General features: G+C 44.5%; 1 protein-coding gene across 1 annotated transcript in view; it reads left to right on the forward strand.

The window, feature by feature from the left end:
* ctnna2 (catenin (cadherin-associated protein), alpha 2) overlaps positions 1 to 26,647 on the forward strand; it is a 422,651-nt gene that overhangs the window by 72,990 nt on the left and 323,014 nt on the right. Inside the window, exons 3-4 of the mRNA XM_076293983.1 lie at positions 15,194 to 15,389; positions 22,464 to 22,630. Of these exons, the coding sequence (XP_076150098.1) occupies positions 15,194 to 15,389; positions 22,464 to 22,630 (363 nt within the window). The remainder of the gene's footprint in view (positions 1 to 15,193; positions 15,390 to 22,463; positions 22,631 to 26,647) is intronic.

The raw sequence follows: 26,647 nt of genomic DNA on the forward strand, positions 1-26,647 counted from the left end.
CTGAAAGACTCCCCGCTGCGTCCACTCTCCACCTCAACCCCACTGACAGCCCCGCCAGAACACATTTAAAGCATCCAGCACTGCAGCTCTCATCCACCCACTAGTAGCCACCTGAATCCCTGAGCCCCCTCATCACTTCGGGTCACTCCCCTGATCGAGCAGGCCTCTCACACCACCATACGTGTGTGCTAGGAAGCTCAAGCTCAAAGCGAAAAATGGAGTAAGGTCACAACTTATCTTAAGCCAGTGGAAGAGGCCAGTTTGGTGTGCCTGGGCTTGAATTGCAGTGGATGAATGCTATATATGTAACCCTTGCACAGAAGTGGCTAAACCTCTAGCTCAGGGGTCTCAAACACCCGGCCCGCGGGCCAAATCCGGCCCATTCCGGCCCGCGACGTATGTAAAAATAATAATGTAATCCGGCCCTTGAGACTTTTTAATTGCGAAAAACAACGCTACTGATTAAAATAGACGATAGTTCCAAGTACGGTGACAAATCTCATTTGCACTCTGCTCCACTATGTGCTAGACATCCAGAGCTTCATCCAAACCCAAAATCGCTGCGCAAAGTTTTCAGGAAATACTTGTATTACACGCGAGAAACACAAAGACGTGCATTTGTAATGACGCGGAAGCGATGCAGGCCATAGTGTTGCATAAATTGAAGCAGAAATAGGCCTACACCAAATGTTGAAAAACGTTTACGTGTGATGAAGTCTTAGGTAGGCTATGTTATTCACCTATTTTAAATCTGAAGGAGAATATCCTTTCGGAGATTATGATCGATCGTCTATTGAATGGAGGTGCATCTGCGTGTATACGACGGTGTCCACTAAGCTTACCATGCTTATTTCGTCCCTCTGCCCAACATAGCTTGGAGGCTGCAGTGGTAATTGTGATGATAGTGTCCGTAATGGACGTGGTACAGACAACAGGTCTAGTAGAAATAGGGCTCTAAACTACAAAATCACCCGCAATATGATGCGAACTTCTGGGTACTCAGATTACCCGCGATAGGAACTGATTTGACCAGAATACTTTATTGTAGGCCTTGTGGTTTAGAAACCATATACATCTTAGGTGTTGGTATACATCTTAGGTGTTTTCCTGTTAATTTGTTATGTGGGTAATATGAAAAAAGGAAAGTAAACCTGCTCAAATATGTTCATCCAGTATTTACTGAAAGGTGCATAATTTGAGGTGCTTGCCATCCAGTGGCAAATTAGATGGGTAAATTTACCCCCTTCATAAACTTTTGTTTTACTCAAAGATTTTAGGACTTTATCTCTGACCACTTTCAAGCCATGGCCTTTTGAAATTTTGATATAAAAATCCAATGGTGTTGCTTTCTTAACCCTGACGCCTATAGTTTGCCAGGTTTAAAAAAGTTATGAGAGGAAAATATTTTTATTTGGTGTGAAACACACACATACCTGTTTTTATGCTTTTCATTTGTTTTATAATTTGTATTAATATTTATTTTATCATTATTTTATTTATAAGCTAAGGTTGCTAGCACAGGTGTCTAAAACTAGATAAAAACATTTGCACTTTCTGTTTGCAGTTTTGTGTGGTATTTGAAAAAAAGAATATTGCATTTTCAGAAATAGCCGGCCCTCCAATCAGATGACGTTGGCAGAATTGGCAGAATTTGAGTTTGAGACCCCTGCTCTAGCTGCTTCGCTGTTGGACTCCAGCAGATTGATGGGTTGGCAGCGAGTTTATTTAGCAGTCGCAAGACAGATTTATTAATTGAACCCTTCTTTTTTCTTCTCCAAGCTGCCTCAGAAGTTCGAGAGCCCTCTGCTCATTCGTGCCAGCCCAAACTCCCGTCTGCTTAATCTGGGCCTAATGAAGTGGCAAACCAGTGTTGGCCCGCACATCTGAAGTATTCATTTTCAAACAGGGATTTGGATGAAAAGCACTTTTGTGCTTGATATTGAAAATAGGGTGTAGGGATAATTTGGATGAGTGCACCCGCTCTGCCATCTGCTAATTTAAGAGAATGCCACCAATGCTAATAATGTTTAGACAAACAGCAACAACAACAACAACATCCCCCAGGAGCACACTTTTAAAATGAGTGCTAACACCAAAACAGTGGCTTCCTGTATCTGTCCCTTAGATCTTGCTCGCAGGGGAGCAACTGAATGGCCTTCATCATATCTAGCTTAATTTGTCACTACCTTCTGTCGCTGAATGAGACCAGAGTGGAGAGGTAGCCACAAAGACCATCTGGACGTTGTGAATGCCAGGTCATCATGTCCAAACCTCTGGTGGATCTTCCTTTTTAGATGAGAACGCCTGTAATTACTCAGCTGCTGGGTGATGCTGAACTTGTGTGGCTTCTCTCTTGTGGTTTTTCTGGCCCTATTGTTTTTCTCACCAAGAGTCTGATTAGTTCCCCAGGGACTGATTCTTGGTCCTTCTAATTGTATTATGCAGAGATGTTAACGGGGATGTGTTCTGAAACGCTGTTCTCAGAGGTTGTCTTGCTTGTCTCTCTCTTCTTGGATACAGCAGTTGTCACTGCTTTGTTACTTTTCTCAGTCAGCGGGACAAAAAGCAGATATTGTTTTTGTGCTTCTGCCATGGAAGAAGAACAGGACTGAACATGTGAGCACTAGGGGTGTAACGGTACACAGAAGTCACGGTTCGGTTCATACCTCGGTTCGGACATCACGGTTCGGTACGAGTTCGGTACAGTGGAGGGAAAAGCAAAACAAAAATGCAGAAAGCATTTTTTTTTGTACATGTCTCAGGCTGTACCACCTAGTGTCATACAGTCTCTTCCCTGAGCTATCTGCAACAGCCTGAAGTGTGTAAGATGTAGGCTAAACAGTACAATAAGTACAATAAGTACCCAGACTCCGGGCCCTATCATGACATTCTAAAGTGCATCGTCACTCGTCAAAAGTCTATTCAAATTTAGTAGGATGTCCAGTTCACATTGGGAGGGGTTTCGTTCTCAAAAGTGGAGCGCATGGCGTAACAAGGTGTTCCTAGGTCTTTTAATCAGTCATATGGGTGTGTTTGGGGCGTAACATCATTTTAAACCAATGAGAATGACATCTGTCATTCCCTTTAACGGCGCAACGCGCGATATGTCAAATAAATGCATTGGTATTTTGGCATTCAACGGCGCATTTGAAGGAGGCTGCTTGCGAGACCGTATATGGAATAGTCATTCTTAAACCATGCTTTACTAAAACCTAGCATAGCCTTCACGCATTTGCACTCGTCTATTATTTGAACTCATTGGCAAAGTGAAACTAACTTCACCAAGGAGTCAGTCAACGACAAGACAGTTGCAGTTACTTTCACTATTGACTGACAATGGGTTACCATCGAAAACATAGGCTGGAAAATGTTGCTCAAATGACTGAATAAAACAACATTTATCCTGCAGAGGAGTTGCTTATATCTCGTGACAGTGCGTCTTCAGCTGTGCTCCATAAGTGTCTCTCGCCTCTCCCCTAATCACTTTTAACCGTCATTACCAATTTGCAAATTATGGTGAATAACTACTCATTATGAGATGTACAGTATCTCGTAATATCTTTATTTTAATTATGTTTACCATTGTAATCGTGCAATTTGTAATGCTTTGCATGGACGTGCGCTGGTGTGCGTTCATGAATGATAGAAGGATGGTGCGTGCACCTGCCAATATGACTGTTGACATGCGCTCTTAAAATAGCATATGAACAACGCCATTGACTTCTGACCAGGTTTAGGTGGTGTATGATAGCGATTTTTAGACAAAGCGCCAGGTCCCTCCCTAGGTGGTTAATTGCCACACCCCTGGGCGCAATGTTTAAAAAATAAAGGTGCAAAATAACGAATTCAACTTCGCGCAGGTGAATAACGAACTTTACGCCATGCGCTGGTGACCCAAAATACAGCCCTCCATCTGTAACTTGTAAACAAAATAAGACAATCAGCTCTAAAACTGAAAATAAGCCTACAGCATCTCTTATTTCTGAAAGTGCAAATTACATAGAAAAATGATTTTTAAAAATCCACTTAAGCAAGACCTTCAACATCTGTGTTTAGTTGTATATGGAAGGGTCTACAATTTGCCTCAATATTTTTTTTATTGTGTGTAAAGTAATAATCTAGCCTACTAACTGTGAAAATATCACACTATTTTGCCTTTTTAAAAAAAACGAAATTGCTCCTTTCATTTCATAAACAGACTACAACTAGAAGTCACGTGACTTTGCCCTTTGACGTTAACTCACCGTAGCATGGTTTGTTTATTAGCCTGGTTAGCGTTGTCACTTTATTTTACTGTCTATGCACTTAACACTACCAGAACCTCATGTGAGAAGTTACAAGTTACCCCAACATAAAGGTAATTACCACGCGATTTACATAGCTTTCTGTCATTACGAAATCATTTAATTTAAGCCATAGGTTTTGGCCCTATTTGTATGTGTATCCAAAGGCTGCTGAAGCGCAGGGGAAGTTTTTTCCCCTCGTTTCAGTGATTGGTAGCCTACATCATCTGGGTGATGGCTTCGAATATGTGTAGCATTTTTTCCACTCACATACCCAACAACTGCTGAACAACGCCGACACACAGTTTCATCTTATCCACCACTCTTTTGTCTGTACTAACGTTACTGTAACTGAAGTTCTTAAACTTGCGATCTTAAAGAGACCAGCGGATCCTCTAACTCTTGTGGGTCTAACCTTAGTGCTGCTAATGACTGACGGACTCGACCGACGACCTGACAAAAAAAACATAGGCGCCAATCAGAGCTTCAGAGCTAAGGCGAGGCTACAGATTAGCGTTAGGTGTCGCTAAAGAACTCCCGTAACTCTCGCTACTTAACAGTAATTGCGCATGACATTAATTAATCCACACACGAGTTGTATGTATTTTTATACCGTGTATTCTCCGTGTAAATTCATGCACCGAACCGTGACGCCCGTACCATTTCGGTTCAATACGAATACATGAACCGTTACACCCCTAGTGAGCACTATTCTGAGACAGCTGATACTTCATAATCAGTGCACAGAGTGCAGGCAATGTGAACAAAAACACTGTTCAGTGAGACATGATGAAGTTCCTGCTCCAGCTCTCTTGTGCTGGGACTGATCAGGGAAATGGAGAGAATGAATTTGTGCTGGGGTTTCAACACGATTTGCGATTTGCCATTCACCCCCCCGTGTGTAAACAGGCTGTTTAGAGCCTCTCCCCCTCTTTATGAATTTGCATATGAATGAATCAACAAACGAATCAACTTGACTAGGAGGGCTGGTGTGCACTAAAGAAAGGAAAAGGTGCAGTAGGGAGTGTGGACCAGAGGGAGGCTTCAAGGTTATCCTGCTGTGTGTTTGCATGTGTGTGTGTGTGTGTGTGTGTGTGTGTGTGTGTGTGTTACATTGCATTACATTAGATTTGGCTGACGCATTTTTAACTAAAGCATCTGTCTGTGTGTGTGTGTGTGTGTGTGTGTGTGTGTGTGTTACATTGCATCACATTAGATTTGGCTGACACATTTTTAACCAAAGTGACTGTGTGTGTGTGTGTGTGTGTGTGTATTTGCATGTGTGTTTGTGTGTGTGTGTTTGCGTGTGTGTGTGTGTGTGTGTGTGTGTGTGTGTGTGTGTGTGTGTGTGAGTGTGTGTGTGTGTGTGTTTGCATGTGCATACAGTATGTGTGTGTGTGTGTGTGCGTATGTGTGTTTGCATGTGTGTGTGTGTGTGTGTGTGTGTGTGTGTGCGTGCACGTGTGTGTTTATTTATGCATGTATGCGTGAGTAACGCTGGACGATGCTGCCTCTGCAGGGCCCATCCTCAGGGTGCTGAGTCATCAGGATTGGGGACAAATGAGAGAGCCAGGCAGCGCATGTCTATGTCTCGTACTCAGCAGCTGCCATCACTTGCATTACTAACACCAGCCGGCCAACCGCCTCCCCTCGTCAGTGTTTACATTTGCGCTAACCTGCGGAGCAGAGCTGGGCGGGGCAGGGGCAGTGTCCAGGGGCTCGCTTAAAGAGAGTGGAAGAGCCGATCATGGACAGAAAAGTCCAGTCTTTTAGTTGATGGAGGAGCATGGCTTATCACTGCCATTGCACTTGCTTAATCTGTTTTTTTTATTAAAGCTGTAAAGAAAGGTTCGATTTTTAAAGCAAGTTTTTAAAAATCTTCCCTCTGTGTTCTTTGTTAATTGCATAAAATGGTTCCTGATGTGCAGTAGCCAACACGTGAGCTGCTAGACACTGAGGAAAGACTACTCAAACAGGTCATTGTATAAGCCATATAACTTTAATTCTGTGTTGTCATATCAATTATGCTATGTCGCTTCCAGCATACGGATGTGTATCCGTGGCATAATATTAATATTAACCTTGGCTGCCATTGACCTGATGAGTCATTGGCTTAGGCTGGCGCTGTTGAAGTGCGAGTGTGTCTGTGCCCTCTAATGGTCGATGGCTCTCTGTGTGAGTTGGTTTCCTTACAGCACCTCTCATAATGCGACCTGAATGAGCTCAGCGGGCGAGGAGATGGGGTAGACGTCTCTCTCTTTTCAAGCACTCGCTCTTTCTCTCATGGGTCATTACTCCACTGTATTCTTCTCATTCTGGGACAGACAATGTGTGACCCTCACCCTGCAGCAGCAGAGAGAGAGAGAGAGAGTGAGAGAGAGAGAGAGAGAGAGAGAGAGGAGGGTGAAGGGTTGGAGGTTGGGGAGGAAGTGGGTCATTTTGAGTGGTGTCCGTGCCATTGGCCTCCTCTCAGTGGAGTTGTGTCACCACAGGCAGCCCCCATTGCTAGCAGGCCACCATCTCCATAGAGTCCCACCTGCACCTGGACGACCTGGTGTGAGCAACCGGGCTGACCGTCTGGTCAAACAATAGATAAATGACCTCTCTCTCTCTCTCTCTGTCCCTCTTCTTTCTTTCTCTCTCTCTCTCTCTCTCCCTCTCTCACCCGTTCCCTCTTGCTTTCCTGACCCCGTTCAAACGCACAGTCTGTGTAATGGCCTCCTCCTGAGTGCTTCCGCTTGCTCATATAGGCAGGTCAGTCCCTGCTTCAGTCATTGCAAGCGCACCTGATTGATTATTCACCCACTATGTGGATACTGTTTTTTAGAATTGATTTTGATTAAGTTTTATTTAGTATAATTTGTATTTTGTATATTCAGTATATTCTTTATCTTCTACAGTCCTTATTGCTTAGTTGTGTTTTTTATATTATATACTTTTAATTACTTTTTTTTGGTGTTATCTGTATGCTACTGTGACCTTGAATTTCCCCTAGGGATCAATAAAGTATATCTATCTATCTATCTAGTATGCATGAGGGATAAATATGCTAACATACACTGGACTTGGAGGTCACCCACACCCCCAACCTACCCCCCCCACCCCCACCCCACCGAGTCGCTCCAGTCGCTGGTTGTGTCTCCAGCAGTTGGTTGCCAGCGCTGGTGTGTTTGCCGGTGGCTACGCCATGGCTTGGCACGGCCTGGAGACTGGCACCTGCAAGGCTCCAGTAAGACGTAATGCCTGGGCTCGGAGGCTGAGGGGGCGGGACATTGGATGGCTTCAGACAGGCTGCGGGGATTTACTGGCAAGAATAGGCTGGGTGTGCTGGGTTTGCTGTGTGTGTGTGTGTGTGTGTGTGTAAGTGTGTGGAGGGGGATGCAGTCTGGCATTTCATGTTATTGATTGGCAATAAAAACACAGGTTCAGAGCTTTTTGGCCTGAAGGGAGGGGGGTGTATTTCAGTTATAAATTCATTTATTCTTTATCCTCTGCCAGGGATAGCTAAATTGGTGGATGGATAGATGGATAGACAGATGAATAGATGGATGCAGGCTTGGAATTTCACCATTTTGGGGGCAAGGCCACTTGGCCTTCAGATGGGCATATTTGGTGGGGGGCACAAAGGCCACATGTCAGGGCACCAAGGCCAAAGTTAACTATACAGTAGTAGGCTATAAAAATGATCAAAGTTGTATTTAGCCTATTCACTGCAGTAGACCTGCATCACTGTATGAAACATTACAAAAACATGAAATATGACATTACATATAACTGTAAATCATCTGATCATCTAATATTTACAGATATCTAGGCTATATATATAACATTTATTTTATATTTGGCCTGCTATGAAATCGTGTATTGAAAAATGTAAGCACAGCTCAACTTTAAGAAACTCGAATAGCCTAGATGCATGCTTAGCATTTTGTGATCATTAAGGCTACTTTCACAAACTCTTAGTCAGCTGTCCTCTGATTTACCAATATCTAGGCGATATTTGTAACATTTATTTTGTATTTGGCCCATTATGAAATCATGTGGAACAATTTAAACACATTGTAAAACTTAAAGCCCAAATTTGGAGACATCCATCCAAATTTACTGCAAATTCAAAACTGGATTACTCTGGAACGGCTAACTTTACAGGGGACTGCTTTACACCTTTGTGTTCGGTAAGGTCTGCTGTTTATTCTGATATATGGTTTGTCATGTGTTAAAAAAAGGGTTCCTGAAGTATTCCACCGAGATGAATAGGTAGGGAGATCATGGACGCAAAACCTTCTGTAGAATGTATGATTAAATTGAATTATATTATTTACTTTTCTCGCAAACCGTTCAACACAGCAATTATCGGCTAACATCGTTTAAAAGCTGAGAAAAAGCTCTTTCATGTGATACTTGTGATGTCTGTGTGATGAATAGGTTACTTCGCGAGTAGTTCAACTGAGAAGAATGGGTGAATTTGGACGCACTTTCTTTCTTGCGCTGTCACTTTCTCCACTGTGTGAAAGACTAAATTAATTTGCGCTGTGAATGCTAAGATTATTTTGACAGGCCATAGGCTAAATAAAAATCGCTATTAGTAGGACGCAAAGCAGAATATTGAAAGAAGGGGGCACCAAGGCCACCGTGGCCTTTAAACCTCCTGTGATTTTCAAAGGGGCATCACGGCCAACGCAAGGGGCAAGCCGTGAAATTCCTACCCTGGATGGATGGATAAATGGAAGGATAGAGAGATAGGCGGAGATGTGCTGTATTGGCCCCAGTGAATGGTGAATTTGTTTGTATATATATGATAATGTGTTAAGATCTAGACCTGATTGTAATTATCTAACTCCGCCCACGTCAGCTGGTGTTAGTCGAACAGCTGACTTATTTTACCTGTCTGAACACCTTCTCTGTAATTGATTTTGCCCTGATGAAGGCCTAGCCAAGGCCGAAACATGTTGGCAATTTTAATGTGATTTACTATTACTATGATTAAGCAGGAGAGAAGTAGAAAGTTTTCAGACTTGTGTAAATGCTTGAAATCTTAAAGTGGCCTTCATTCCACAAACACAGACACTCCCACACAGAGAGGCCGGGGTACGCAAGTACACAGACATAGCATCAGACTCACTTATCTGAAATCAGACGACTGGAGAGAAAAGTAACGAGGCTTATAAGATGTGTACGCACTGGGTGTAGTTAGCGCTGGTAGCGCTCCAGCTCAGATTCCACCTGAGGCCAGACAGATGTGATCACACACACACAAACACACACTTTGTCTCTCAATTTCTCTAGTTTGCTCTACCCCCCCCCCCCCCCCCCCCTCCCCTCCCAACAGACACTGTCTCACGTCTCAGGAGGTTGTTCTCTTCCCTTGTCAGCTCTTGTCATCGCCATCACCTGTTCCCCAGCAACAGCAGCAGCAGCAGTGGAGAGGCACACCTGCTGCTGTCAGGCTGCACGCTTCTCCTCAAGGTCCATTTGCCTGCCTCCTCCTGCCACTGGTACCAGCCAGCAGCTTTACATCACAATCCATCCATCCATTCATTCATTCATTCATTCATCCATCCATTCATTCATTCATAAGCTGTCCAGTGATATAACACTGGCCTTAAGTGCAGTGTGCTGCTAGAATATAAGAAAGGACCGGTTTAGGTAGAGTTGATCATCTAAGTTGTGTTTCGTTGATCACTTATTTAGATCTGACATGAACTAAGAACACAACCCACTGATAAAAGCTGTAAAAAGCAGAGGGCTTGACAACAGACACTGGATCAGTTGAGAAGTATGAGAGAGGCGAGGTGTGTGGAAGCACTATCAGTGGGTGCTGAGGATTAATACACTGACATGCCACCGAGTGAATTAGCAGTCATGCTGTAACACACAAGATGGATGGAACGCCCTCAGCCCCGCATGACCTGGTGGAGAAAAAAAAAGAGTGTTTCCACACATGCTTCTGACTCGATAAATGGATTGATGGATTGTGGACAATTACTTTGTGTGCTTGCATGTGTGTAGCTGTTTATGTGCAGTGGGTGGCCACTTCCATTTGAGAATATCTCTCAGCCACCTCAGCTGTTCTCGCCCAGTGGCAGGTCTTCTTTGTCTTCTTTGTGGGTTTCCTTTCCTTTCTTCCCCCTCCAGATTCACGTAATGGCTCTGCCCCGTCCTGCTCCTGTTAAAGTGAACGCTGCCTTAGGCCTTCACTGCGAAGACAGTGGCCTTGGTTCTCTGTCATGTTTATGCTGTGGCTCACAGCTGCCTCAGAGATGTTTAAACAGATCCCCCCTCTCCACCTCAGTCCGTCCCTACCTCTCTGCCTCTTGTTCTCCCTCTCTTTCACTCTCTGTCTCTCTCTCTCTCTCTCTCTCTCTCTCTCTCTCTTCCTCTGCCTGTCTTTGATTAAACAGGATTAATAAATGCGTTCTTGAATTCCAGTCACACACTGTGTGAGATGGAGTCTGCCAATCATGTTTGTAAAAGCCGGTGTTGGCCTACAGAGCTGGAGTTTCTCTCCTCCACCAGACTCCCACCACGTTGTTTGGACTCTGCTTCTCCATAGTCTTAATCCTTGACCCCCACCCTCACCCCCATCCCCCTGCCCACTGCTTTGGCATTGCTGACCATTTTGTTTTGCAGACTTGTGGGAACCTGGCAGCAGCTGGTTGGCATTTCGCTGTCACGGGCGCACTTTCCCCTGGCATCTATACGGGCACATAATAAGCCTCGCTCCAGGGGCTTTGAATTAGGCCATTTATCTTCCTCACTGCTGTTGTTGTCTCTTTAACGGACTGAGTTAACAGTGTGGCAAGTTGCATTGGAGAAATGGGCTTAGATTTTTTTTTTATCTACTGCATGGTTAACCCCCACGTGACTTCAGCGGGTGGTGAAGTGATGACTGTGTCGTGGCCTGTGTCATGCCTGGCTGCTGCCTGTGTGCGAGTGTAGGAACTCCGGGTGTAACCACTGCAACATCGCAGAATGTGTCGCATGCGCTGCTGACAAAGGCAGTGTTGCCTAACTCGCATGAAATGAAATGTCTCTCAGGCACCGCTTGACCTCGTGCTCGTCCCGGGACACTGGCAAAATCAGATTTCCACGCTCTTCACCATAAGCCCTATGTGGACACCTTCTGTATCAGCTCGCCCGGCTGTGCTGCACTAGTTTGGTGCTTTTAAAATCATGTCACTTGTCACATCTAAGTAGCTCAAATATGTTGATACTGCCGTATTAGTTCCCATTGGAGGTTTTATTTTTAGCAATAGGATTTCTGTTTTGTCGTGTTGTGTTAGGAGATGCAGGCTTTCCCATATAGATTATTCACTTTGAGAAGGAAAAAAAGCGGTAGGCATGTGGGTGGCCGCCAGGCTCATCTACACAAGTACAGATATATTGAACGTTTCTGTAGAGAGTTCATTTTAATTGTGTATGAGACTTTCTGTTCTAAGATTACATTGTTCTTGCATCAAACATGCATTTTAGCTATCAAATATACATCGAGCAAGGATCCACAGTCTACACTACACCATATATAGCACATGGTCTTGTCTTAGCTAAAGTACAGTATACACATGGGTAGGATGGGTTCATCTTTGAAACTAGCAGCACAGACAGCAGTGGGGTTCTTTTGATCCTCAAGCACATCTAGCCATCTAGCCTGGGATGTCTCATCTGCTGAGAAGTAAGATGGCAGGAGCAAAGAGTAATTAGCACCAACTCAGGCCAAAAGATTGATGAAATCTGCCCACTGGCGAGCTGCAGAGGTCAGAAAGAGGTAGCCAGAGAGAGGCAGTGTGCTCACCCCCCCCCCCCCCACCACCCCCGCCCCCATCCCCCAGAGTCAGAAGAGAGGAGACAAGGGGAAATAAAACAAATAAAAAAAGACATGTCAGGCTTCGTCAGTGTGTCCCTCCCTCTGTTGGCAACTTTGCCCTGAGGGGAGACATGGAGGGGAGAAAGCATGATGAAGCACAATGAAGGAACGGGATTAATGCAAGGAGATGGGGTGTGCAGGCTAGCGTGTTGTTGCTGGGTAGTGATAGTAAGATAGATCTCTCTCTCTCTCTCTCCCTCCTGCAGAAGGAGGCTGTGCCTTTGTGTGTGTGTGTGTGTGTTTGTGTGTGTGTGTGTGTGTGTGTGTGTGTGTGTGTGTGTGTGTGTGTGTTTGTTTGTGTGTGTGTGTGTGCCTTCGTTGTCTGTGGTGTATTGCCACACTCAAAAAAAAGAAAAAAAAAAGAAAAAAGAAAAAAATAATTATGTTTTTAGGTTAAGGCTGGAGCACAGGAGTCCTGCCCCAGAGAGAGACTCCCCACTCCTCCTCACCACTGGCTGCAGCCTTTAACTGGCTCAGAGCTGGTCTCTATGTCTCCGACACACCAAATGATGTGCCCTTTTGATTGTGCTTTCCTCTAATGAAACGCCTGTGCTTAAGTAATCAGCCGCATGGCCGGTATTGACCAAGCGATGATAGTGATGAAGCGCTCCACGCAGGACGGCAGCAGGGCCAGCGGCAGGCTTGGATCAAATCGATGGCCGCCGACGGAAATAAAGCAAGGAGTGGCAACTAGTCTTATTTAAAGCCCAGCTTTGAACAGGCCGTAAGGGAAACAAAGGTATCTGTTTGTGTTATCTTCTAGATAGGACATTCTCTTCATTCCTAACATGATGCCAGCACTACTAAAGCTTTGCACCTTAGGGTGGGGCTGTGTATGGAGCCCCCTGAAAGTCCCCCTGCGATGTAGCAAAGGTGGCCCCCTGACATGGGCTGTTCGAGCTTTGTGGCAGGTTTTTATCAAAGCGGCATTAGCTCATAGTGTGTGTGTGTGTATGTGTGTCGGTGGAGCCTTCAGTAGAACCCTCTTCCCTCCAACCCTCCTCCAGGGAGTGTACTGAACTGACAGACTGAAGTGCAGCAGACTGAATCACTTCTCCTGACAAATAAAATGTTTGGAGGGCTTGTGAGAGGAGCATTAAATGCCTCCTCTGTTCAACTTTTTCTGTGGGGAGAAAGCTCCAAGTTAGATTCTTACTCCTACAGGATAGAGTGTTCGAGAAGGAGGGAGGGGGAGAGAGAGAGAGAGAGAGAGAGGGAGAGAGAGAGAGCGTGTCTGAGAGGGAGGAGGGAGAGAGGGTTTTCTGTTTTTCTGGTCGAATTATGAGTGTGCACTAAATTATCTAAATCCCCAGTTGTCCAACACACAAAAGGGACATTTTGAAGCCTGTGATAGTCAGTTTGATTTGTCAACAGATAGCACAGTTCCATTTGGGAATTGAGAACAAAGAGCAGTGATTAACTACAGTGGCTCAGAAAAGTCCATCCTAGCTATTGTCAATGTAATATAGATGCCTTTGTATAGTTAATTAGAATAAACCTTTTTAACTTAAGCATGTTCATTGCTTCAACTTCTTTCCTCTGGGCCTAAGTGTTTAATCATTTTGGTCTTTTTTAGATGACATTTCTTGCTCACTTACATATGGGCTGGTTCAGTCATGGCTATAAAGTAAATTGATTCTCACAATGGGCTCAATCTGTCCAGATGCTTAATCGATCAGCGGGGAATTCCTCCATGGATGTTGCATAGCTGCAGGCGGCATTTTCGCTGATCCGCCAGCACTTTCTGCTGCTCGTAATGGATCCCTCGCCATGCTTTATGGCTTCTCAGAGCAGGAACATAAAGCTTGTTGCTCATTCAATGCACATTTCTCTCTATCTTCCCCCCCCCCTCGTTGTCTTCCGCATTGTGTGTGTCTGATATTAACACATCATCTCAGGCAGTTGTGGTGTAAGTGAGTTTGACCCAGTTTCTTGCCATTCTGAAATCTCTTGTTGAGCTTCGTCTTAGTTCTTCGTACTTAGTTCTATTTGGTTGGCACTAGTCCTGAGGCAAGGGAGCCATTTTGCCTCAGCCGTGGGCGGATGCCGGTCGATACACCATCAATACCCCCTGTCTTTCTCCAAGTTTAGTGTCCTTAGTGTTTCTCTGCAATTGAGCACCATTGGGTGGCAACCAAATGGTTCTACTAGGCTGAGGCATCCCCAGTAGACAGGGCACAGAGGCGAGGCTGTCTTGGGGGGATGTGTCCTCCTGACAGCCTGAGGCCCGGCCTTGGGCCACATCCCATATCTAAGCATTGAGTCCAAGACAGAAAATAGATGCTTCTACCGTACTGCTTTGAGGGCAAATGCTGAAGTTGTGTCTCTAGGATGTGATGTGCATAAGACGAGATGAAAGCAGGTGGTCTCGATAAACACTAATTCGGTCATAAATTTTGCTTACGGTTAAGAGTCTCCATGAAATGAGCAAAACCTTGTGTTTATGTGCTTTGCTCAGGAACAAATCAATGAGAGCTCAATTTTAGAGCTCCAGACTTTCTTTGGTTGTGTTGTGTTAATGGAGTATGGAGTCAGTGCCTCAGGCAAGGAGCACTGTCTGAAAGAGCATTTTTAATAGGAAGCTTATCGGATTCTCAGGGACATCCAGCTTTCTTGAGTGATAGGGGGGGAGTGTGTAACGTGAGTGGAACATACTCGTATTGATTCAGTGAATAAAGGATGGATTGTAATATTCGCTGGTCATTTGCAGCAGCACTGCACTAAATGTTGTTTACCGTGGTTGTTTGCTTCTCCTAACTGAGGCTATGCATCATATGTTCATAGAGTTTAGACTGACTTTTTTTTATTAACAATATGATAAAATGAGGGTCATGAGGATGATTTGAAGGATTATCTAATGCATGCCTTACTAAATGGGCTGTAAACTTTGTGAGAATGAGTCAAGTCAAGTCAAGATAAACAAGCAGGATGTGGACTATGTTATTACTGACTAGTTGCAGGATTTTTTTTTATCATGAACATGGGTAGTAAAATATCTATGTGGATACTCACCACCATGCCATCTTTCATTTCCTGTCCTTAACAGGTGACCACGCTGGTGAACACCAGCAACAAAGGGCCGTCCAGTAAGAAGAAGGGTCGCTCCAAGAAGGCCCATGTGCTGGCCATGTCAGTGGAGCAGGCCACTCAGAACTTTCTGGAAAAGGGCGAGCAGATCGCCAAGGACAGCCAGGACCTGAAGGAGGAGCTCATCGCAGCCGTGGAGGACGTTCGCAAGCAAGGTGAGTCTTCTGCCCCTGTCACAGTTACAGCCATTGACAGCCAGCACTTACGGTGCTGCCAAACTGTCCTTTATCGAGTGAAGGTTATCCCATAGCCATCTCTCTGTGGCTCTGGGATATCCTGGTGTTCTCTGATAAATGAATGTGTGAGTGAATGGGTGAATTTTAGGCATTACTCTGTAAAGCGCTTTGAGTGCTTGGAGGAGTAGAACACACACACACGCACGCACACACACAAACACACAAACACACACAGGCGGCCCAGCTCAGCATTCAGACATAAGGGAGCTGTTTTCTCTCTCATGTTAATGCTGCACTGCCTGACTCAGTGATCTTCCAGATTGCACCATGCACCAGTTTCCTCTTAGGCTGTTGCTATACTGTAGATTCATTCGCTTCTTCCTCCTCTCCTCTCCTCTCCTCTCCTCTCCTCTCCATCTCTCTTTCCCTCTCTCTGCTCCTCGGCAGGGTCAGATAAGAGCCTGCTGACGCGGGCACAGAGATACTGAGTGGAGGGAGATGCCGGCTGGCTGAGGTCCCAAATGATAGTACTCCGCTTCCGGTTTTGGTGCTGTGCCCTGTTGTTGTCTGAGAATATAATTGGGTCAATTAGGAGCTTTGCTCTAATCAAATCAGTGTGCTGTGTTGTGTTACTAAAAGATCTGCACTCTTGCATATATTTGAAAACAATCTATAAAAGTTGGGAGTTTGTTTTTGTGCTGATTATGTGTAAATACTTTGTCTTTTTAGTTGACAGTGAAAAATTAAGGAAATAAATCAAGGGATTTATTTTGGAAGGCTCCCAAAGTTATGGAATCAAGTGTAAGCAAGCAAGCATTGCAACGTGTGGGAACAAGGATACTGCAGTGGACAGGGGTTGGTTTGCTCAGTCAATTAACTTTACGTCTTGCTGAGTTGGTGCATTAGCCAGCAAATCGGCTCCTCTAGCGGGGACTGGATGAGGTGACCAATAGCACGCCTTCCACGTCTTCTACTCTGGTCAGTTGATATCCACTCGCTCTGGATGTGGAGACTGTAGCCAAGACATGACCAAATGGCTGACCTGACACATCCAGGTGGTGTCTGACACTGCTGTCAGCCTCCCTCATCCTGGCTATCTCTGCCTGTGGAGGAACAGAAAGTCTTGCTTGTGTCTCAGAGGAGTGGTAACGTCTCTTAGCTACTAGGGATCGACCGATATGGATTTTTTAGTGCCGATACCGATACTGATTTTTTTTCCATCAGCCTACCGATACAGGCTGCCGATTTTCTTGAGCCGATATTTGGAGCCGATACTGATTTTGCTCCCTCAATTTACATCATACAAATGACACATAATTACACAAATGATGATAACAAATGTTTTAAGTCTCAATTTAAAAAAGGAAAATTTATTGAACTTATGGATGGGTGCACTGCATATGGTTAACTGTGCAAGGGTAAAAGGCTTTCATCAACATCTTACAACACAGCCTTGATGATGCATTGCTTGCTGACATATTATAAGATATAGCCTAATTCAGGTCATCACAAAATGTCCTTTGTCAACACATTTAAATAATTTAAGAAAACAATAAGCCTTAAAAGTAGCTATTGAAATAAAGTGCTTGATTTGTAATTTAAGACTGCGTGGTTTCAATTATTCTTAAAAAAAAGCGGCCAGATTTGTCAACCACAGAACATAAATCAGCAGAGGAAAAAAAACGTGGTATCAGATGTTTCTGTTCTAAACGGCATCAACGTTAAACGGTATAAAAACATATCTCTCAAAAGTTTTAAAAGCTCTCCTTCAGGTAGCGCAACACTCTCATATCGCTGTGATGCGCACGGAGTGAGACAGACCAGATGCACACACACTTTCCTGATGAAAGCTCAACCACCTTTGAACTGGATTGATAATAATAACGTTAGCAAACGGCTCTAAACACAAGTAAAGCATACACGGTACACTTATGTCTGGTACATGATGAACGTTAACACGAATTAATATTCAACTACGCATTACACGTCTCTCATTGATGGCAATGCTGCCCAGCTCGAAGGGAGAGGGGGAGGGAGAGACACACACCACACGCGTCCAAAACTCAGCCAGGTGGTCGCTGAATAAAAGTCCCACAAATATCGGATCAACATCGGCATTACTTAGGCTAATCATATGATTGACCAATGTTCGTAACAGCTACCGCTACTGCATGCATACGGATAGCCTACAACCTAGCTATTTGCAGCTCAATGGCAAGCAGCTTTATAGACGAGGCATTCAGGGAGGGAGACACACACACACACACACACCACACGCGTCCAAAACTCAGCCAGGTGATCGCTGAATAAAACTCCCACAAATACCACGGAACAACGTTGGCATTACTTCATCATATGACCAGTGTTCGTAACAGCTACCGCTAGCCTACCGCATGCATATGGATAGCCTACATACATATACATACTATATACCTAAATACAATGGCAGTTTTATAGACGAGGCATTCAGAATTTAATAAAGTAGAAATCATTCGCGTTTTCCATTTGGACCCACAAACTTGCTTCCACTTTCAAAGTGTATGGCAATATTTCAGCTAAGTCAAACAGTTAAAAGATGCTTTGAAAGTTTAAATTTACTGTTGTCTTGAAGAGCAGGCTTTCAGCACTCTCTGCCTGTGGACGCCTGTATGTAAATAATGCGGGGGAAAACTATCGGCGAACGCAGCCGCTTATCGGCCGATGCCGATACACGAAAAAAAACGCAAATATCAGCCGATATATTACATGTAACGTAATCTGATTACTTTAGGATTTCTTTAGGATTTTTTAGATTACTTCAATAAATATGTCCCTTAAGTAAAATACACCACCACGATGAAAGAATTCTCATTCTATTCTTCTCTTTATTATTTCATTACATCTAAGAAATCTCTTTGCTCTGAGTAAAGCATTCCTGTGTGAATTAACTGATCTTTTCCTCCAAAAATCTTAATGTAGCCCGTTGTTTTAGTGTTACTTTGAGGTCACCAGGTCCCATTGTCTGAAAAACACCCCAAACTAATACATTTCTATAGCTATTCTCCACTTTGGGGGTGGTGTTTTGGTGGTTGAAATGTTCACCCCATCCCAAAATTGATCACTTAGTCATCATGGATGTGATCATGGATCACTATTCTCCAAACATGCACAACTCAGCTTAACCTTTATAAGGGCACACCTGGACAATGAATTTAGCTTTCACTGGATTTTTTTGACCCAGGGACATGGCCTGAGATTGAATGACACCATGTCCATTTCAATTGTGGGGGTGAGAAAATTATTCCTTTGGGATGTTTTTCAACCAGGGGGACCTGGTCACTTTCTCAAAGTACACGGTAACACTAAAACAAGAGGCTACATTAAGATTAGGAGGAAAAGATCAGGCCGAGAGACCTGCCCCAATAGTAAATAAGTTAGTAAGTAAGTATAGATACTCTTTTGATCCCGTGAGGGAAATTTGGTCTCCCAATCCGTGAATTAGTGAAGCACACAGAGCACACAGTGAACACACAGTGAGATGAAGCACACAATGAGCACACAGTGAGGTGAAGCACACACCAACCCGGAGCAGTGAGCTGTCTGCTACAGCGGCGCTCGGGGATCAGAGAGGGGTTAGGTGCCTATACTGTATGTGTGCGCATCTGTGTAAGTTAAACAGTCACCACTGGAGATAACGTGGGTAGCAGCAACAATCAACGTAGCCTTTTTAAAACGACGAACGAAGCGGACTCTTGCTGTCCATGAAAAGATACTGGCTAGATCTTGTTAGGCATGTTTAAATTAGGCTAATGAACATGTTGCATTCTATACAGCCTGATTATGTCATTCTTTAAGCTACATAGCCTGTCTCCAGTTTTCCTCAATTTTACTAATTAAGAAGGGATAATAGGATATTTGACCGGCATATCATCAAAATGTCCGGAAAACGAAACCCCGGCACCATTTTTTTCTAGCGGAAACTCTGGTGTGTGTGTGTGTGTGTCTGCTGAGAGAAGGGAGGCAGGTCAAGGAATGCTCATTAGCGTCCGCTCCCTCTGTCCTCTCTCACTCAGAGTGGCACTTTCCGGAGGGTGCTAGGTAGCTCTCAGCCGTGCTGCATGAACGGCACAGTAGTGGCCTCCCGCATCCTCCAGAATCCTCTGAATCAGAGAGAGAGAGAGAGAGAGAGAGAGAGAGAGAGAGAGAGAGAGAGAGAGAGAGAGAGAGAGAGAGAGAGAGATGTGAAGCTAGGGTCTGAGCTGTGAGTCTTACAGTCTATGCTCCTGAGTGTGTGTGCGTTCAAAGGGGACTGGCATGGTGAGCTGGGCTCTGAAGCCGAAGCTGAGGGTGGCGTTGGGATCTTAGGAGCACAGCCCAGAGCAGCGCAGGGCCACATCTACTACTCACATCTACTACACATCTCAGCACACTCTCATCATCAAAGCCCTCTGTGGGGAGGGAGAGAGAGGGAGGGAGAGAGAGGGGGGGGGGTAGAGGGGGAGAGATGGAGATGAACGGGGGCAGACCTACAGTAAATGAGAAGAAGAGGTGTGTAGAGTGGGTTCATTAGGAGAGGCACATTTCTGGCAGAAGAGTGAAGATATAGTAACTACTGGGCAGAGGCTAAACAGCATGGCTACACGCAGAGGTAACACTACTGTCAAATGGGTGATTATGGGGCTGTGTGTGTGTGTGTGTGTGTGTGTGTTTGTCCTTGACCTTGTCGGGAGGCATTAGGAGGTCTCAGTCCTCGTGAGAGAATGATAGATCAAGCCAACGGCTTCCTCTGGCTCTGCCTCCTGCATCCCCCTGCTTCACTCTGCTGTTGACCTTGGGCCTGGAAGCACACTCCCACCGCAGAAATCAGAGCTAACCAAATCTCATTATGAGACAGCTCTAGCAGGCCTCAGAGAGAGAGGGAGGAAGAGAGAGAGAGAGAAAGAGGGAGAGGGAGAGGGAGAGAGAGAGAGAGAGAGAGAGAGAGAGAGAGAGAGAGAGAGAGAGAGAGAGAGAGAGAGATGGAGTCCAGACATCCTCTCCCCTCTCTTTTTTCCCTGTGACTGGATTATGTCTGACTCAGAGAAATGGAAGTATATGAAGATGAGGAGGCCGTGGCGGGTCTTTTTCTGACCTAGCACATGGCCATGATAATGAGAGATTAGGCTCTTTTGAACGAGAGAGAGATTTTAAAAGTTTGCTTATGCTGATGTGTGTCCCAGAGCCCTTGTGGGTGGAACGAAGAATGATGAAGTGTCTGAGAGAAGAGGAGGAGTGGAAGAGCCTTTGGAAATGTCTCCTTCGTCTCTCTCTCTTCTTCAAAAAGCCAAGGACAGCGCTGCCAAAAGAAATGCCAGGAGCCGGAGGACGAGTGTGCCATTTTGTGTGTCCTGAAAAGATAGTGGCGCCAAGAAGTTGCTAAACAGGCAGCTTTCTGTCACTTTGATCAAGTGGAGAAATGCACTCTGCAGCAGCTCTTTCACTTTCATCTTTTACTCTGTCGCTCACACACACACACCAGGGTTGTGCACAATTCGAATGGCAATTCTGCTTCCTGTTTGCTACCTCAATTGAAATGCAAGTGAAATTCAAGAATTGAATTGGAGCCAGTTTCAATTCAATTCTGGAATTTTGCACAAGCCTGACACACACACTCTCTCTCTCACACGCACACACACACACACACTCTCTCTCTCTCTCTCTCTGTCTGTCTGTCTATCTCTCTCTCTCTCACACACACACATGCTCTCTCTCTTAAATTCAAATTCAAATTAGCTTTATTGGCATGACAAAAAAAACATTGTGTTGCCAAAGCTTACACATGTGGTATAATTGTACAGATTTAAATAATACAAATCAAAATAATGGTAAAAAATAAAATAAAAATGTATACTAATTAGGCAAAATAATACAGTGAAATGTAGAAAGGAAAAGGACTCACTTTCTCAATCTTTGACACTCTGTCAGGAATTCTACTGCTATTGTCGCACAATTGTGCCCTCCCAACAAATATGGGAGCTTGTCTTCACTGGGTAGCATGGGGAATTGGGGGGCAATCTTGGCAATGTGGTCAAAGAATTTTCTCCTAACCAGGGTGTCATTTTTACACTCTGTGATGAAGTGTAAATCATATTCTACTACTCCTTCATGGCATTGTAGAAGAATCTCTCTCTCTCTCTCTCTCTCTCTCTCTCTTTCAAGAATTGAATTGGAGCCAGTTTCAATTCAATTCTGGAATTTTGCACAAGCCTGACACACACACTCTCTCTCTCACACGCACACACACACACACACTCTCTCTCTCTCTCTGTCTGTCTGTCTATCTCTCTCTCTCTCACACACACACATGCTCTCTCTCTTAAATTCAAATTCAAATTAGCTTTATTGGCATGACAAAAAAAAACATTGTGTTGCCAAAGCTTACACATGTGGTATAATTGTACAGATTTAAATAATACAAATCAAAATAATGGTAAAAAATAAAATAAATTGTAAACAGATTTTTTTTACTTCACACCCTCTCTCTCTGTCTATCTCTCACATGAACACTCATTCTCTCACCCTCTCTCTCTGTCTCTCTCTCTCTCTCTCTCTGTCTCTGCCCCCCCACACCCACACACACACACACACACACACACACACACACACACACACACACACACACACACACACACGCACAGACACGCAAACAAATTAAGTCGTGGAAAATCTATTATCAAGGTTGCATGTGCAAGGTTATGAAATCACCTTATAAAATGTTTAGCAACTATAAATCCCTCTCAAGTTTCAAATAGTTTGGGATCAATCGGTCTGATTACGTAATATGGAAGTGTGAGTACATCTGATTTTTGCTGAAGATTGGTCAATTTGACGTCAGAGATGTCCACCAGTGCATTTCTCAGCCTTTGTTGGCTTCAGTGTCATGTCTGCAGCTAACGGAATGCATTGAACTGCATAGTGAAATTGACAACATTGTTTTCCTGACTGATGTGTGTCTCTATTGTTTTGTGTCTTTTTCTCCTCTCCTCTGTGTGTGTGTGTGTGTGTGTGTGTGTATGTGTGTGTGTGTATGTCCAGGTGACACAATGCGCGCGGCCTCCTCAGAGTTTGCCGATGACCCGTGCTCGTCGGTGAAGCGGGGCACCATGGTGCGGGCGGCCCGTGCTCTCCTCTCCGCTGTCACCCGGCTCCTCATCCTCGCCGACATGGCCGACGTCATGAGGCTCCTGGCACATCTCAAAGTCGTACGTCTCTTTCTCTGTTTTCTCTATTCACTCGCTCACCTCTCTCTCTCATTTCCCATGCTATTCCAACTATTCCTCTTTTTCTCTTTTTCATGCACTTCTTCCCTGCCATTTATCTGTCTAGGTTGTTTGTACTCTTCTCCGTTGTGTGTGTGTGTGTGTGTGTGTGTGTATGCGCGCGCGTGTGTGTGTGTGTGTGTGTGTGTGTGTGTGTGTGTGTGTGTGTGTTCCTTCTTGATTCATGATTGTTGAAGTTCAAGCCAGACAGCATGGGTTTTCTCAGTAGTTGTTTTATTCAGCTGTGAATAAGGTTAGAATTCTCTCCATGCACATCTGCATAGAGTGGCAAAGATGGAGGCACTTTGAAGTGCGAGCGAGACTCTCTCTCCTGCGGGGTGCTCATATTGGGGCACCCCTCGCACGCGCACACCTGTGTGTGTGTGTCTGTGTGTGTCTGTGTGTATGTGTGTGTGTGTGTGTGTGTGTGTGTGTGTGTGTGTATGTGTGTGTGGTGTGTGTGTGTGTGTGTGTGTGTGTGTGTGTGTGTGTGTGTGCGTGTGTGTGTACGTGTGTGTGTGTATGTGGGTGTGTGTTCACAGAACACAGATTCCAGCTTCACAGGCATCCCCAGCAGGACACTTCTACCTTGTCAAAAACGTGATGGGTTTTGGCCTCTCATGATGGATAGTGGTGACTTGCGCACACACACACACACACACACACACACACACACACACACACACACACACACACAGAGAGAGAGTCAATCTAAGGACACAGTTGATATGGAAAGGGGCTCACAGTGAGTCAACATAAAGATGGGCTCTGCTTGTTGTAGTGTCACCCAGTGCTGATGTATAAGCTGGGCCACTTCTGATTCCCCTGGGGCTCACCTGCACCCACATTAGCATTTAAATGAGGACACACACACACACACACACACACACACACACACACACACACACACACACACACACACACACACACACACACACACACACACACAGACTCTCTCTTACTTTACTTTACACACACACACACACACACACACACAAACATATGCAGACTCTCTCTGATGCTATTTTATACACAAACACAGACAACCCCCCCCCCCCCCACACACACACACACACACACATGTTCATGGATTGGGATAAATGCAGAGACCAAATTTCCCTCACGGGATCAAAAAGAGTATATATATATATAGTATACATACACGCTCACACACAGACTCTCTCTTACTCTATTGAACACACACACACACACACACACACACAAACATACAGTATACAGACTCTCTGTGATGCTATTTTACACACACACAACCACACACGCTCACACAAAGGCATGCAGAGACATTTACGCCCGCTCACACACATAACTCAGTCTACCGTTCTGTTGCTGTGGTGATTATTACTGTAAGCACACATAAATAAGGGCTCCTCCCCTCTTAAACCTTTATAAGGGTTTAATGTGTGCCTCTGGTCCTCCATTAGCGCCACGCTGGCCATTCAAGGTGCCCTCCGAGACAGGAGCCTATATACTGTAGGAGAGAAGCCTGGGGGCCTCCAACAGCCTCCAACAGCCATTTCATTCTGACAGGGGCTGTGATTGACAAGCTTTCAGTAGTCAGTCCATATGATGGTGCATCTCTCTCTCTCTCTCTCTCTCTCTCTCTCTCTCTCTCTCCTTCTTTTCCTCTCCATCGCCACTCTCCCTCTCACTCCCTCCCTCTCTCCCTCTATCTCTTTGTGGGTTGATGTGAAAGTTCGAGACCCAACATGGCATTCAGGACTCTTATAGTTCTTTCTGCTGTCAAGTCCTGCCCACTGTGTGCCTGTCAGTCAGTCCTTGTTGCGATCACTGCCGTCTCAGTCCAACACATGGCTCTACCTCGCCACACACACCTTGGTTTTTTCCCTTTTGTTAGAGTCCCGGTAGTGTTATGACAACAGGGCTTGACGTTTGTCTTCTAACTCCCTAACAGGGGACTGCTGAAGGCCTCTCACTGCCGTGCCACCTCACACACACACACACACACACACACACACACACACACACACACACACACACACACACACACACTTTCTCTCTTACCACAGCTCTGCTCCAGCTTATTACTGCTATCAGTTACTGTTTCTCACCCACACAGTGGACAATGAGGTCACTATTATAGTACAGGGGGAAGTGGAAGCTATATAGATGCAGTTCAATCCAAACAAGTACTGTGTGTGTGTGTGTGTGTGTGTGTGTGTGTGTGTGTGTGTGTGTGTGTGTGTGTGTTTGTGTGTGTGTGTGTGTATTTGTGTGTGTGTGTGTGTGTGTGTGGGTGCTCACACTAGGCAAACACAAAGACTTCAGAGACAGCCTAGTCTTCAACTTCTCCACCATTCTCAACAGTCAAGCTTTTCCCAATCTCTTTCCACACTCCACACTCTTCTCTTCCTCTTCCCTCGTTCACTGCTCTCCCCTCCTATAGTTCGCCCATTGTCCTCTTGTCCTTCACTTTCTCTCCTCTTCCTTCGTCTCTCCTTTTTCTACTGCCAGTTTCGATGTCATCCTACACTCCTTTTTCTCTTCTCTTTACTTTCTTTTGTTATCTTTTTTATGTATCATGCTCCACTGTCTGTGCCCTCCTGGCTCTCTTTGTGCCTCTGTGTGTGTGTGTGTGTATGTTATATGTCTGTGTGTGTGTGTGTGTGTGTGTGTGTGTGTTATATGTGTTTTTGTGTGTGTGTGTGTGTGTGTGTTTGTGTATGTGTGTCTGTTTGTCGATGTCTTGTATGCCCTCCTGGCTCTCTCTGTGCCTGTGTGTGTGTGTGTGTGTGTGTGTGTGTGTGTGTGTGTGTGTGTGTGTGTGTGTGTTCCGTCAGTCATTGCCTTGGTCATTTCAGACGGAGAGACGGAGAGATGGCCATTACTGCAAAATGAAAAAATATGTTTGAAATTGTTTGTTGCCAATGAAGCCCATGCTTTTGCAGCTCCTATGAAGGAGGTGTTATTTATGATGACTGGGAGGCCAGCATGTGACCGCTTCAGAGGCCCACACTGTGAGAGGAGCTCAGAAACAAAACTGGGACATAATAAAACTGGCCTTGCTAAAGAATAGTGCTGTCAAACGATTAAAATTTTTAATTGCGATTAATCCCTGAATTCCTATAGTTAATCACGATTAATCACATATTTTATCATTTGGTTAAAATTCTATTATTTTGCATTTCTGAACTTTCCAGGAGTCCATATTAACAATAAAGCAATTATTGTGTATCTTGATTGGGATTCAAATAAAAGCAAAGCAAGTTACTTTATTAACTGAACTTTAAGACGTATGTCAATTTCATTATTTCAAATCAAATTTCAAAAGATGTGCAACAGACCTGAGGCAACACAATATATTCTTCAGAAATCTAGCTGATATAAACTGAAATAAATGCTACCGCAGAAGTGTGTGCACAAAATGTAGGCCTACACACATTATAAAGGGCATAACAAACAGAAAAAGAATGGAATCTAATGTAAATGAATGTAATAGTAGCAGCCAAAGAGGAATGTTGATAACAGAACAAGTGACAGTGAAAGAATCTTTGGCGGCACACATTTAATGCGTCAGCCTAGGCTACTACTCTTTGGCCGGCTCGTAAGCCCAAACAAGTGTGTGCAGCATGCCTTTACGTACGTAGCCTACTAACAGCGCATCATCATAATGATACATTTAATCTGCATCACGCCCCATTTTAGAGGAAAACAAGTTAACATTATATCATTGATTCCGGGAAAGACAGCTAGTAATCACACGTTGACGTTACATCTATTTTTTAATTCACAGGACATTCAATCATTTTACTAACACGGCAGTTATGAAGAATTATGTTTATGTAACTTACTCATGTCGAAACTATGTACATTACCAACCTAATTTGTTTGCAATATCCCATGTTGAGAACAAATTTAGCATGTACACTTACAGTACCATAATATCCCATGCCAAACGGTTAGCTTAACTGACAGCACTAC

Source organism: Alosa pseudoharengus, unplaced genomic scaffold (genome assembly GCF_046254945.1).
Source record: "Alosa pseudoharengus isolate Yale_2024_CS ecotype anadromous, Long Island Sound unplaced genomic scaffold, YU_APseudo_1.1 YU_APseudo_1.1_scf_2, whole genome shotgun sequence".
In the NCBI taxonomy this organism is placed as follows: Eukaryota; Metazoa; Chordata; class Actinopteri; order Clupeiformes; family Clupeidae; genus Alosa; species Alosa pseudoharengus.